Source organism: Phytophthora infestans, genomic scaffold (assembly GCF_000142945.1).
Source record: "Phytophthora infestans T30-4 supercont1.8 genomic scaffold, whole genome shotgun sequence".
Taxonomy (NCBI): Eukaryota; Oomycota; class Peronosporomycetes; order Peronosporales; family Peronosporaceae; genus Phytophthora; species Phytophthora infestans.
The window spans coordinates 3,233,481-3,245,801 of NW_003303751.1; the positions used below are offsets into that span (position 1 = coordinate 3,233,481).

The following is a 12,321-nucleotide window of genomic DNA, read 5'->3' on the forward strand; positions in this document are numbered from 1 at the left end:
GAGAATATGTAGATAGTACAGGTTTAATCGATAGACACTTCGCGCTAAAATTACCGACTCGATTTGCCGTTCTTCATTGAGATGCTGCATTCACCCATCATCATTACGATCTACGAAGGTGCCACCTGCCACCCGTGGTGAGCAATTGACGTCGCGAACGGCGCGATGTAACAAGTGAAATCAGAAATGATTGGCAGCAGTATAAGCAGCTGCGTTTGATAATAAAACCTTGCTTAAAACTAGACTGGATCAAGGCTTCAAATATTCCACCAATCAAATCAAAAGTTCAAATACAAAGTCCAAACCTTTAAGCGTAGGGGGTCGTCTGATTAACTTGCTTGCGATCCTGTGATTTGTCAAATGTACCCAATTCAGATGATCCGATATAAAGGGGTTTATGAAGTACCAGCTACTCCAATTCAGTGCCTTCTGTAATTTGAAACACGATGTGATCAAGTAATCTAAAACTGAGGGAGTATATTGATTAAGTCCATTGGCCAGTGGTGGAGTACTGTAAGCTTACCGGTACAAGTCGGAAAGAGACCGAAAAAAATACTGTACATGTTTTGACAGCCTGTACTGTTCAGTGGACAGCCTGTTTAGTTTGGGTACATGTGTTTGCAGTGGATGGGTATTGCTCAAGTTATGCAGATTCAGGAAGCTTTGCCTCTCTTGCGGAGATGTCCTTTATGTAAGGGAATAAAGTCTCTCTTACTTAAGTACATGCGAATAAGACTGTCCAGTTCCTACTTGTACCATAGTCTTCTGGTCCTCATCGCAAACTGTTAAGGTTAAACAGAGGTGCGTAAAGGTAAAAATAGTTCTCTGTACATTTTAAATTAGCTTAGTTCACTTTTGCCTTTACCTTTGCGATTCAAAAGACTTTAGCACGTACTTCTTAAAAGGAAGGTTTTACCGTACAGTATTTAAAGTATGGATTATGTCTAGATCGACACGCTGGATTTTCAGACAGAAAAATGCCACTTTCATTACTCTTAATACTTGGTATCTGTGTGACAAAAAGAGTTCATCTGTTTTCAGATCAACAGGAAATTTCGACGCTTTGATAGCAGCTTTCAGCTATACATGTACCGGTAATTAACAGTAACGTTACTTTTCAAAATGAAAACAGAACAAAATGTTTGCTGTTTCTGTGGCTACAACATGACTACAGTACTACGGTATTAAAAACAGTATTCTCAGTTCTGGCAAAGCACGATCAGCATCATGGATAGAGACCATACATGGACTCATGCTTTTTAGTAAAAGGTGCGTGGACTCCATGGAACTGAAGGAACGAAAGACATTTTCGAATTCGTCGGCCAGAGAACAAAGTACCAGCTCCAAGATCCACTTATGCGTCTGCTGCTTGGCCTTTTGTGTGTAGTTCTCGCCGTTTTTTTGAACTGCGACGCTGCTTCAGTTGACACGAATAATGGGCTGGAACGCAGAGCACCCAACAAGCTGATATTTCGCAGTCTTGCTGCCGGCGACGACCTCAAACGTGACAAGTCTCTCAGCATCGCGAATTTAAAAACGACGGAAGAGCGGAGTGTCGGTCTAAGATTTTCTGCGATAACAGAAAAACTGAAACGGTTGTACCGCAATTGGGAAATGTCAAAACTGGAACCCCGATTTAACGACCTGGTCAAGGAGAGAAAAACTTACTCGGCCGTCTTGGATGACACCGCCGTAAGAATGCAAAACAGTGGCCGGTGGGGTACGCCTTCGGGATTTAAGAGGTTTGCTGAGTTCTATAAATCCTGGCTGATCAAGAATAATCACGCAGATCTTGCAGTTTGAGTGTGAATAACAGCGATAAGAAGGAGTGCAGATTCATAGCAGCTACAACTACTACCTCTACGTATTACGAGTAGTATTAGTTTGTACTACCTCCGTTCGAAAAAAGATAACCATTTGTTTTTTTTTGCGCAAGGCTCCGCCTCGTTCATTTGAGCGTTTATTAATTTGTGAGAGGCTGGCTAGCTAGCTTTATGACCGAGAGCAGACAGTGAGAAACTAAGCAAGGCACAGGCGTTCTTGCTCCGCCGTACAACTACAGATACAAAAACGGATCTAAGACGGCAACTACATCGCCACATTCTGAAGGGGCGCTCAGTGGGGCTTCTGGAACTTCAGCGGTAGGCGGTGGGGGGGCTGCTCGCTGCAAGAAGCAGCATGTACGCGTTAGCATTGGCGAGTGAGGTAGCGTCACAAGGCAGTGACGTAGGGAGAGTGCCAGCTCGTACTTGCTTGTCCTTGTGCCGGAGGCGCACCAACTTGTGCGTGGGTGTAAGTAGTGGGCGGGTCTGTCTGAGCGCACGCCGTATGTAGCCTTCCTTGATCAGCTGCTGAACCAGGTAGCAGCTCATGTTGGACGCGCGCTTGAGCAGACGCTGGTTTTCGCGCTCATTGACAGGAACTGCAGCGATTCTCTCGCACAGCTCAGCTCGATTCACCTTCTTCCTACCACATGCGCTCTTCCTTGACTTGACCACGGCTGCTACTCGATCTCCCATCGAATTAATTCCACGCCTCCAAATTCGTTCGACAACTTGGCGGCCCACACGGAAGTACGCTGCAACCCGAACGATCTCTCCATGTTTGAGCACTCCTCCCACGCTGCGAAACAGTAAGGTCTCCCAGACGGCCTGGCGCTCACTGTCTGTGATCTCCCCCAGGTGCCAGCTTTCAAAATGAAAGGAGCGGGAGCCAGTCTGGTCGGGAAAGCGCGGGAGATTCGAAATCCAAAAATTGATCGGCATAGAGAGGGTATTTTGTTGGGTAGGCTGTAATATAATTTGAAATGGTAATTTTTTTCAGAGCGGAGGTAGTAAGTGAAGCTAGTCTACCTGTCACGGCTTTAAATAAGTTGGCGCTAGTACGTTTTATTACTACGTAGACTGTTCTCTATTGTGATACCAATACCGGTTCTGCTTCGCTAAATCGTCTTGCCACTTACGCTGGGAACACCGCTTTTTTTCAAGTGTATTTCTGCAAATTGCACACGCTATATGTTGAAAAGCAGATTATTGTTTCGCGAACGCTTGCAGTTCCTGACAGGTAAAGTCACCACTGTTCCAGCGGCGGAGGGTACACAAACTAGGAAGAGCTAGACTCGCTCAAAAATCTAGTTTTGAATTCCTTCTTGCTTCGAACTGTAAACGACGTGCTGGAGCGAAAACTCCCTCTCTCGTGTAGCGCAGGTACGTATTGACGTATGTTCTTCAAAAGTATTGACATCCAGCGTGAACACTTAGCTAATCACTGCTCTAAAGATCACCTCAATCGAATTTCGAACTTATACTTATTGACAGGGTGTCGAATTTTCTGTACTAATCCTGTCCTAACTGTCCTACAAAATCCTAAAATACGTCGTAAATTACTGGAATAGATTGCAAAATGTATCCTAAAAAGGTTCTAAATCCGGAAAAACATTGCAATCCTAATACTGTCCAAAATTAAAAACCGGTATTTTCGTCGGAAATTTAGGACATATCCTAAAACCTATTTTGAGTCGAACTTGGGATTGAGGTTTTTAAAAGTTAACGGGAACCAATCATGCAGAAACACATAGCTGTTTTAATTTTTATTGTCACTTGACAACTTTGTCCATGGAGCACAAGAACTACCGCTTCTGCAAGAAGCGCACCGTCCCGGAGACAGGAACAACCTATGGCGCAACAATGTGAGCATGATAAATCGGACTAATAATCTGACACCGAAAGAGCGAGAGTACGCTCTGTCTCTAATGGCGTCGCGACGACCATGAGTGCCAGACAAGACCTACGCCCGCGTTTCGGCTCTCCTCGGGTGTTCAGAGCGCCAAATTCACCGTCTGTGAAAGAAAGCTCGTGATGGGGTGAAGAGCGGCAAGTTGTGCGATGTGGAGAGCGGTAGGAAGGTGCGCAGTGGTAGGAAGTCACCGGTAGACGGCGAATTTCCCCGAGAGCTCGCAGAGAAGATCGCGCTTACGCCACTCCATCTGCGAACGAACCTTCGAGCTTTAGCGGAGCAAATCGGTATTGCCAAATCTACGCTGCATGTGTACCTACAATCTGGGTTGTTTCGGAGTCATCACGCTCGACTAAAACCTCAACTCACGGATGAGCAGCGCGTTGCAAGGATGGAGCTCGCTCTAAAGTTTGTGGAACCTTCTGCTCGTGGTGGATATGAATTTGACTCTCTTCTCAATTACGTGCATTTGGACAAAAAATGTTTTTTTTTTCGAAAAAAAAGAGAACACCCGCTATTACTTAGCTCCAGATGAGCCCGCTCCCCACATTACCGTGCACAGCAAAACCTTTGTGGTGAAGGTGATGATTCTCGTCGCGATTGCGCGCCCGCGGTGGGTGGCTGAGCAGAACACGATCTGGGATGGCAAAATAGGCACATGGCCTTTCGTGGTGTACGAACCTGCGCTGCGAAAGAGCAAGAGCAGAGCCGCTGGTACGCTTGAGCTCAGCACATATACGGTGGATCGTGACATATACGGTGCTTGCTTGGTCCATTCGGTCATCCCAGAGATCAAGCGACTATGGCCGTCTGGGAAGTGTGTCCGCCATCAACAAGACAATGTGAGACCGCATGTCTTACTGGACGACGTGGCCGTGATGGCAGCCTGTACTGGCGAAGGTTGGGACATGACCCTCACTGCTCAACACGCTAATTCGCCGGACTACAACGTGCTAGACTTGGGATTCTTTGCGTCACTTCAGACACTGCAGCATCGCTAAAAACGCCCGCACGATCGAAGAGCTAGTGAACAACGTCGATGACGCTTTCCGAGCGCTTCCTTACGAGAATATAGACCGCGTATTCATGACGCGCAATCGGTATTTGAGGCTTCCCTCAAGGTAGACGGGGGTTATAGCTACCGAATTCCGCATGAGAACAAGAAGAAGCTACTAAATGGCGCTGTACGTGGCTTGCTTCCTCAAAACCTTGGCTGTGTTTCCGCAATTTACCACAATGCGAAGAGTAGACTAAGTTCGGCTGTTTGTAGCAACCCAACAACAAATCGCACTTAATATTAAGCTGGTCTTTTATTTCTGGTCATGCTTAACTATGGGACCGGCCTTATATTTCTGGACAGAGAAGTAAATTGGAGCAGGTCCATAAACGCATAAACAGTCGCATCAGAAAAAAAAACATTCTAAATAAAGTATGAAGCCGCTCACAATCCGTATCAATCGCTGCTTGTTGCTGTTGAGACAGGTGGCGCTTTGCATTTGAGCGTTGGGCTTATAGCCTGTCGGAGGGATGATTTGCGCAGAGTTATTAGGGCAGTACAGTATGGAGTGAGGACAAAAGTAGCGTAGTCTAGGCGGCCATAGTGGAGAGGAAGTCTTGAGTGTAGAAGGAGAAGACACTTGTGTTGGACTTGGTAAAAGGAGAAGTAATGAATTAAAGAGTCTGGTGTTCTGGGGGGGGGGTTACTCTCCACCAACCCGTCCAGTTATATACGCTTTCTCTATATGAAATAGCACAATTATATTCCACTAGATAGTCATCATCACACTACTTCTACAGCCTCCCACATCGAGGAATGTGTATGATGCTCTATCTGTCGGATAGTATTTAATGTACCACAGGTCGCTGTTTAGAACAGCCCTGTACGCACATGAACATTTACCAGAAGTAGGTCTTGTTTTTGATATTGATGATATTTTTCCTTTGACTTTCACTGTCAGATTTGTCATTTTGTTGCCGCTTTTGTTTTGGCAGCGACTGTGCTGATTTCATGTTTGCATTGTTATTTTGGCTACTCAGGAAAACCTTAGAGGATTAGACCTGTTCACCGTAGTGATTGTTGTTATTATCGTTTTAGTTATACGAATTTGTAGCAGCTACTTCAGGAAACCTTTAATTTTAAGGATCAAAACCTGTTCGCTGAATTGTTGCTGTTATCGTTTTAGTTATACGAATTTGTAGAAGCTACTCCAGGAAAATCTTTAATTTTGAGGATCAAAACCTGTTCGCTCTGTTGTTGCTATAATCGTTTTAGCTATACGAATTTGTAGAAGCTACTTCAGGAAAACCTTTATTTTTAAGGATCAAAACCTGTTCGCTCTGTTGTTGGCTACTCAGGAAACATTTGAGGCTACACCTGTTCACCGAATGTATCTCTATATATTTTGTGTAAGCGTTTAGCTTTGTTCATTTCTTAAACTGCCATTGTTTTTCTCTTTCACGTGTGGATATTTCTTCACAATGTGTGATTTCGTTTTTGTTTTTCGTTGCTGAGGTCTTATAGAATTGCCTCTCAATTTCATGAAATGGTTGATATAGGTGTTGCAGTGATTTTCAAATTAAACGTCTTAAGGCCCCAGTGCCATGCATCCACGGCCGCCGAACCGAAAGTAGCTTAGTGTCGGGTGTTGTCAAACGGTAGTTTGGTTTTTTTAAGCGGTAGTTTGGGTTGCTTAAAAAAGGCGCATACAGACATGAACGTTGGGGAACCTAGGTTTTCGCACACAGGAACTGCAACCCGAACCCGCTGGAGAAGTACAATCGCGATTTTGCTGCTCGCATTGGTGCGCCACATCCAAGTATTCTCGTCTTCATTGAAGCTGCAAAGGCAGAGGCACATTCCTACATAAAACTGCTGGACGACATCAAGCATGGTCGACAGAGCGCTCCTGCTCATGCGCGGTCTGTGGACGTTGCATGGCGTTTGAGTAGCATTCTGCATTCTGTAAGCCATAAGATATCTCTCGTTGGCATGGGTAGTATAGCCTTACAACTTTCGTATTTGTCCTAACTGTCCTAACTGTCCTAACTGTCCTAACGATCCTATAACCCATGCCGAAGTTTTGTGCCAATACCGTAATTTATGACAGTAGGTATTAGGACAAGTTAGGACGTTTAGGACGCTTTTAGTACGGAAAAACTTCTTCCATTGACAGAATATAAGTACCACGCCGTATTAATGCGAGTTATTCAATGCCTTTTTGCTGTCAGTTTTACTACACTTGCGTATTATATCGCGCAGCAAACCGGTGAAGCCCTTTGAAGCAAACATTGGCCTCCAAACATCAATACAAGGCAACCCCAAAGCACGGTCAATTTGCCGCAGGAACACAATTGTTGGACGAGAAAAACAATTGAGATGGCAAATATTTTCATCAACAGTGGAGCCCCATATCTCTAAAGCCACTTTTGCGCTCCACAATTTCATCAATTCGCCCATGGTTCAGTCTAAAATGACTCTTTCAGTCATTTTGAATCTGACTAAAAGTCGCTCAAGCACCTTTAGATAGCATCTGTTTCTTTCATTAAAGGCGAGAAAACCTTAGATCTACATGTACAGACCTGAAAACACCCGAAACAATCCCACATAACGTTATGGATAGGACGGTTAGCAGGCCGCCCCCCGTGCGCGCATATCTCTCGCTCACTTCGCGCTCAGGATGATACACGGTCCGCAAGTCCAACGGTGCTCACTCGTGAGCGAATGTTGTCTGAATGTAGTGGGTTGAGGGTGCTTACTGGAGCACCACACACCAGCTTCCTCCGCGGCATACAAACTCCACCAGTACACGAGCTTGCGCGACGCCGTACAGCACTCCCGGCAGCGCCATGGTAGGGCTCTCGCTGAGAGAGCTACCAGAAGAAACTCTTCACCCAGGGGATACATTCGAGTATCATTCGTGGATGTTCGTGGGTGGCGATCCCAGAGGTCATCGCATCGCACGGGTTTTGAAGATCTCTCAGAATGAAGACCCCGAATACCCGATCCGTGTGGACACGAGCGAGATGTTGTCGGAACGCCAAGTAATGAGGCGTATTTCCGACGCATCTGGCGTCCTCTTCAAGGTCTGCAAGTGGCGTAAGCTGCGTACATACATCATGAAGGACGGCGAGGTAAATTTGCCTACGATGTCCAGCAGATTCAATTCTGCGCTGCGTCAGGCAGTCGCCGATGGTTGGGCGGCAGCATCTGTACGTATTCAACAAGAGAATGAGCAAAAGAAGTCGCGGCAACCTGATGATTCTGACGGCGAAGTAGAAGTTACAGCACGCTCCAGTTCTTCGAATACGAGCTCTACGAGGACCCAACCACCTTCAACTGTTGCTTACGGCTCTGCTCAACGCCTTCCACTTGAGGAAAACCCGAAAGGTCAAGTTTTAGTGAAGAATGTGGCGCCTGCATCAAATTCGGATCTCATTGAGGTGGATGAAATGAACAATACGAGCCCCAGCACTTCAGCTGTCGTCGGAGTTGTAAATGCTGCGCTTGTATTAAGTCCCGCACGTACTGAAGAAACTACTGGAAGTGAGGATACATCAGAACATGCCACGGATCCTATACCTAGAGAGGAAGAAGTGTTGGCCGCAAAAGACCATTTGAATGATATTCCTACGCGCCTGGGACGGAACAAAATTCGCCACCAAGCAAAGAAGCGATCCATTGGGTGGCACCAGCCTCGATCACGAAAGAAGAAACACATGGCAATGAGTGCCATCACTCGTTCCGGCACCAATATCTACCATGCAAAATCGTTAAAGGCAAAGAAGCTGCGAGATTTCCTACGCCTGCCATCAGTTCGAGAACGACTGAAAGCGCTACATTTCCAACGGCCGACGTTCTCCCTTGACGCCCCAGCTCCTATTTGTCCAATACTACCACCGCCCGACAACGCGGTAGAGTGGCCGGACGGCGTCGACGAGATTAATGAGTGCAGAGTTCCTGGTGGTCTCACTTTCCCTGACGTCGGCAAGTTCGACCCGTGTGTATGCGTGGGCGATTGCTTCTTAGACTCCTGTGACAATGCACGTTCGTCTATTCACTGCCCTGCTGACTGCTGCGCGCTGGGTGGTGTCTGCAGTAATTCCCCAAGAAACCGAGCTACTCTCCGTCTATTCGATACTATGCGCGTTGGTATTGGTGTTTACACAACAACGTTTCTTGACGTAGGAGACATTCTTGGTGAGTACGTTGGTCAATTGAGTGAACATGATGCGCAAACGGAAGGACAGCCAGAGGTAGCGAAGAAGACGAACTCCGGGTACACGATGTTGTACTACACCAAGTCTGCCAAGAAGAAGTTCGTCTACGTCGAAGCGGAAAAGTGCGGCTCCATGATGCGATTCCCACACACGCCTGTGAACCTAACGCAGACTTTCTGGAGGTCCGCAACAGACGCTCAGTGAAGGTCTTGGTTGTTATGCGGAAGGCTGTAAAGGCCGGAACTCAAATTACAGTCAACTACGGCGATGAAGTCTGGTTTAAATGCGCATGCGAGGAGTGCTGGACAGGGTAGAGTAGAGAGTTAGATGTACGCTCGGTTAATTACTCTGTAAATGACGCTTGCTCTTACTAAAAAAACATTTGACAGTCCAGCACTTCAGTCAAGTACTTCATGCATTCTAACGCAAGCTCGTACAGGCTCTACTATCCCTACGAACCACTTGCACGCGCGGAAGTTGATATTCTCCCCCTTCCTCGGCCTCACAGCCTCTGCATGTACATCATAAGCGCACGTACGTATCTGCAGCATATGTGCGAACAATGTGTCGAGTGCTAGAGCTTCCTCTTTGCAAATCTAAATTTCCTCTAATGGTACAGCGTCCGCGACACCTACTGCAATGTCTGATCCTAAATATTAGGGCGGAAAGGTTCGTGTAGCAGTTGCTGGAGATAGGCATATATTGTGGTCAAACGCTAAGTACTGGAGGTGGAACTCACTCCAACAAGAGTGCTGGGCCAATGTTAGGAGGCCTGCCACCCTGACATTCAGCTCTGCGCTTTCCGGTAGCGCGGCGACTAACTAGAACCCGCCGTCCAGCTTCATCAAGGCGATCAGTCGCTCGTATGGCGAATAGCAAGTGTACGCAGGTCCCAAACTTGTAACAGTAGTTGCACGGGACCACTGCAACCGAAGCTGTACAGGCCATCCTGACGGAGGTTCACTCTCGACCTCCATCCTGGCGTAGTTAACCCCCATCTGTGCAGATACAGCGATCTGCTCCTCAGTTGAACGTTTTGCTCCTTCCACCACAATTCGCTTGGCCTGGTAAGCCACCACATGCATGACGCCAGGATCTCCGACTGCACTATCGGCCTCAATGTTACGCTCGAGCAATTTCTCGCGAACTAGTTCGTTTACTCGGCGAGCCAACGTCGATGCAGCTTCGATTCGAGTACGATAAACTCTGATGCGACTCGATTCATCGCTACAGCAATCGTTGAGCTCTTTTAAAAGCATGCCCATTTTCAACCGCCGTCTTAACGTGTAGTCTCGCTTCAACACCCTATTAAATTGCTCCACTGGGTTGTTCGTGGTGGCAAAACCACTCGGCGTCAAGTAGCACTGCCAAAGCGTAAAGTGACCGGTAAGCCACTGATCGTTTAGATAGGTACAGAACTCGGATAGTTCAGGGTAACACCTCCAGTTCCTCAAAAGTTGGCCCCGCATCCAAGAAAACGTGAGTTGGTCCCGCGCAAAGTGCAGATCATATAGTCCACGTACTAACGCCCCTGCTACATACGAGGAAAATCCCTTCAGCTTCTTTTCGACGTTTGTCATAACGTGAAAAAAACACATCAAATACTGGAGGTTGGGATCATGGCTGAATACCGACATAACCGCATTACGCTGCGCTTTTTCAGCGTCTCCCATTACAAAGCGAGGAACAAATCGCTTCTGTGTTAGCCACGTGAAGATGCGGCACAACGAAGCCAAACAGGCCTCATAAATCGGCTGGAGGCGCTGCGAGACGATAAAACCGCAACCAAGTGAAAACTGCGCCCACGATCAGAGATCCCAACCACAATCAGAGGATAATCCGAAGTATTCAACTTAAACGTCGCATCTAAGTGTAGAATATAGCTGTCAGTCGGCAAATCAAGTCGTCTCACCATAGTTTTCGTGCTCAATCCAACAATAAAGGGATCTTCATCAGATCCGTCGCCGACAATCGGTTTTCCAGTCTCATCGAGGCGCCACCCAAAGGTAAACGTTTCATTCTCTCCCTCATTGCCCACAAACGCTCGACGGTGAACCCACTGCGTGATGTCATCAAGACGGTCATGATTGTTCAGCTCTGTGCGAGCAAAGTAGTTACAGAAGTTCTGTACCTTGTCCAGCGGTGGGACGTCTCCAGCAGTAAGCGAAAATTTGCGGGCCATGGCATGCCGAATACGCAACGGACGGAGTCTTTCCTCCGCGAGCCCGCGGCAGTACTCCTTCTGCTTAATTGACAGCTTCAAGCGCTTGGGTGACGTGGTACACGTAAAGTGCTCTCCTAGCTCGTAGATAGAGTATCGCTCAGTGTCAAGGCAGACCAAAACTTTCCCACGCCAAGAGCACGTAAGTTCGCTGCAAGTAGAAGACTCGCATTGTAGTAGCTTGTACCGCATGCTGTGCTCTGAGTAGCCACCACACGCAGTACAAGCCATAATGTTGCTCTTTCCGGTACTATGTGAGTTGAGCTGCGAAAACAAGGCGTCTGCTTCATCGGCGCTAAGCTCACCGCCGAGCTGTCTCCACGGCAGCACCCTCGGCATCTTCCGGTCGACGAGTTTGAGTGTGAGGGGGCCGCCTCGACGTGATTGGCTGTCGGTGAGACTGGATGTGCGGTCCCTTGCTCAAGCTGCGGCCGTCCACGCACAGTGTGGCGGTACCATATTATGAGGTGCTGCCCTGTATTTTTTGTCGAAAATACGCATTTTAATGTGTTTTTCATGGTGAGAATGTGCCAAAACGCAACTTGGGGTGTTTACAGGCATTTGAGGTGCCAACGCAACAATTAAGTGTGCAATTCACTGGTTCTCATTAAAGGCGCTGCAAAAAGTTAAAGGTGCCCAGAAGATGAACTTTTGTAAGAACAACTTTTGGGAAACTAAAATGCAAGTAAAAGGCAAAAAAAAACGACCAGTCGCTAACCCGCGAATAAATAAAACAGACGACCGAAGACGGCGGTCTTTTTAATAGAACCTCATTTTACTGTTTTAACGCTGATCGTGGTTTGGTCTGAAGGGGAAAGGATTTTTCAGAGTGAACTTGAAGCCTGGAAAGAAGCAAAGTCATTTCTTTCTCTCAGAGGCTTCACGTTCTTCAGTGCTGGCAGTGGAAAGATACGACGTCTTTACAATGGGCATGTTTAAACAGTGTTTAAAGTGTAAATTGTCCTTTGAAGGAACGACGTCTGCTCAAAAGGTACAGTGTACCATTGACTACTGTAGACTTCGCGTGCAAGCGCAAGTAAAAAAGATTCATCATGAGCTGTATGCCGATTAGTGGACTGTCAATGATTTTAACGTGATAAAAAGTACAAATTTTCAAATGTTAAAACAGCAGTTTTCATTAACCCCTC

General features: G+C 46.9%; 1 protein-coding gene across 1 annotated transcript; it reads left to right on the top strand.

Annotated features, from left to right (window-relative positions):
• Positions 1-1,356: 1,356 nt before the first annotated feature.
• Positions 1,357-1,803, top strand: PITG_22804 (secreted RxLR effector peptide protein, putative; the record flags this gene model as incomplete). Its single annotated transcript, XM_002998660.1, has 1 exon — positions 1,357-1,803. The coding sequence occupies one exon, from the start codon at positions 1,357-1,359 to the stop codon at positions 1,801-1,803; it is 447 nt and encodes a 148-aa protein (XP_002998706.1).
• Between the last annotated feature and the right edge of the window lie 10,518 nt (positions 1,804-12,321).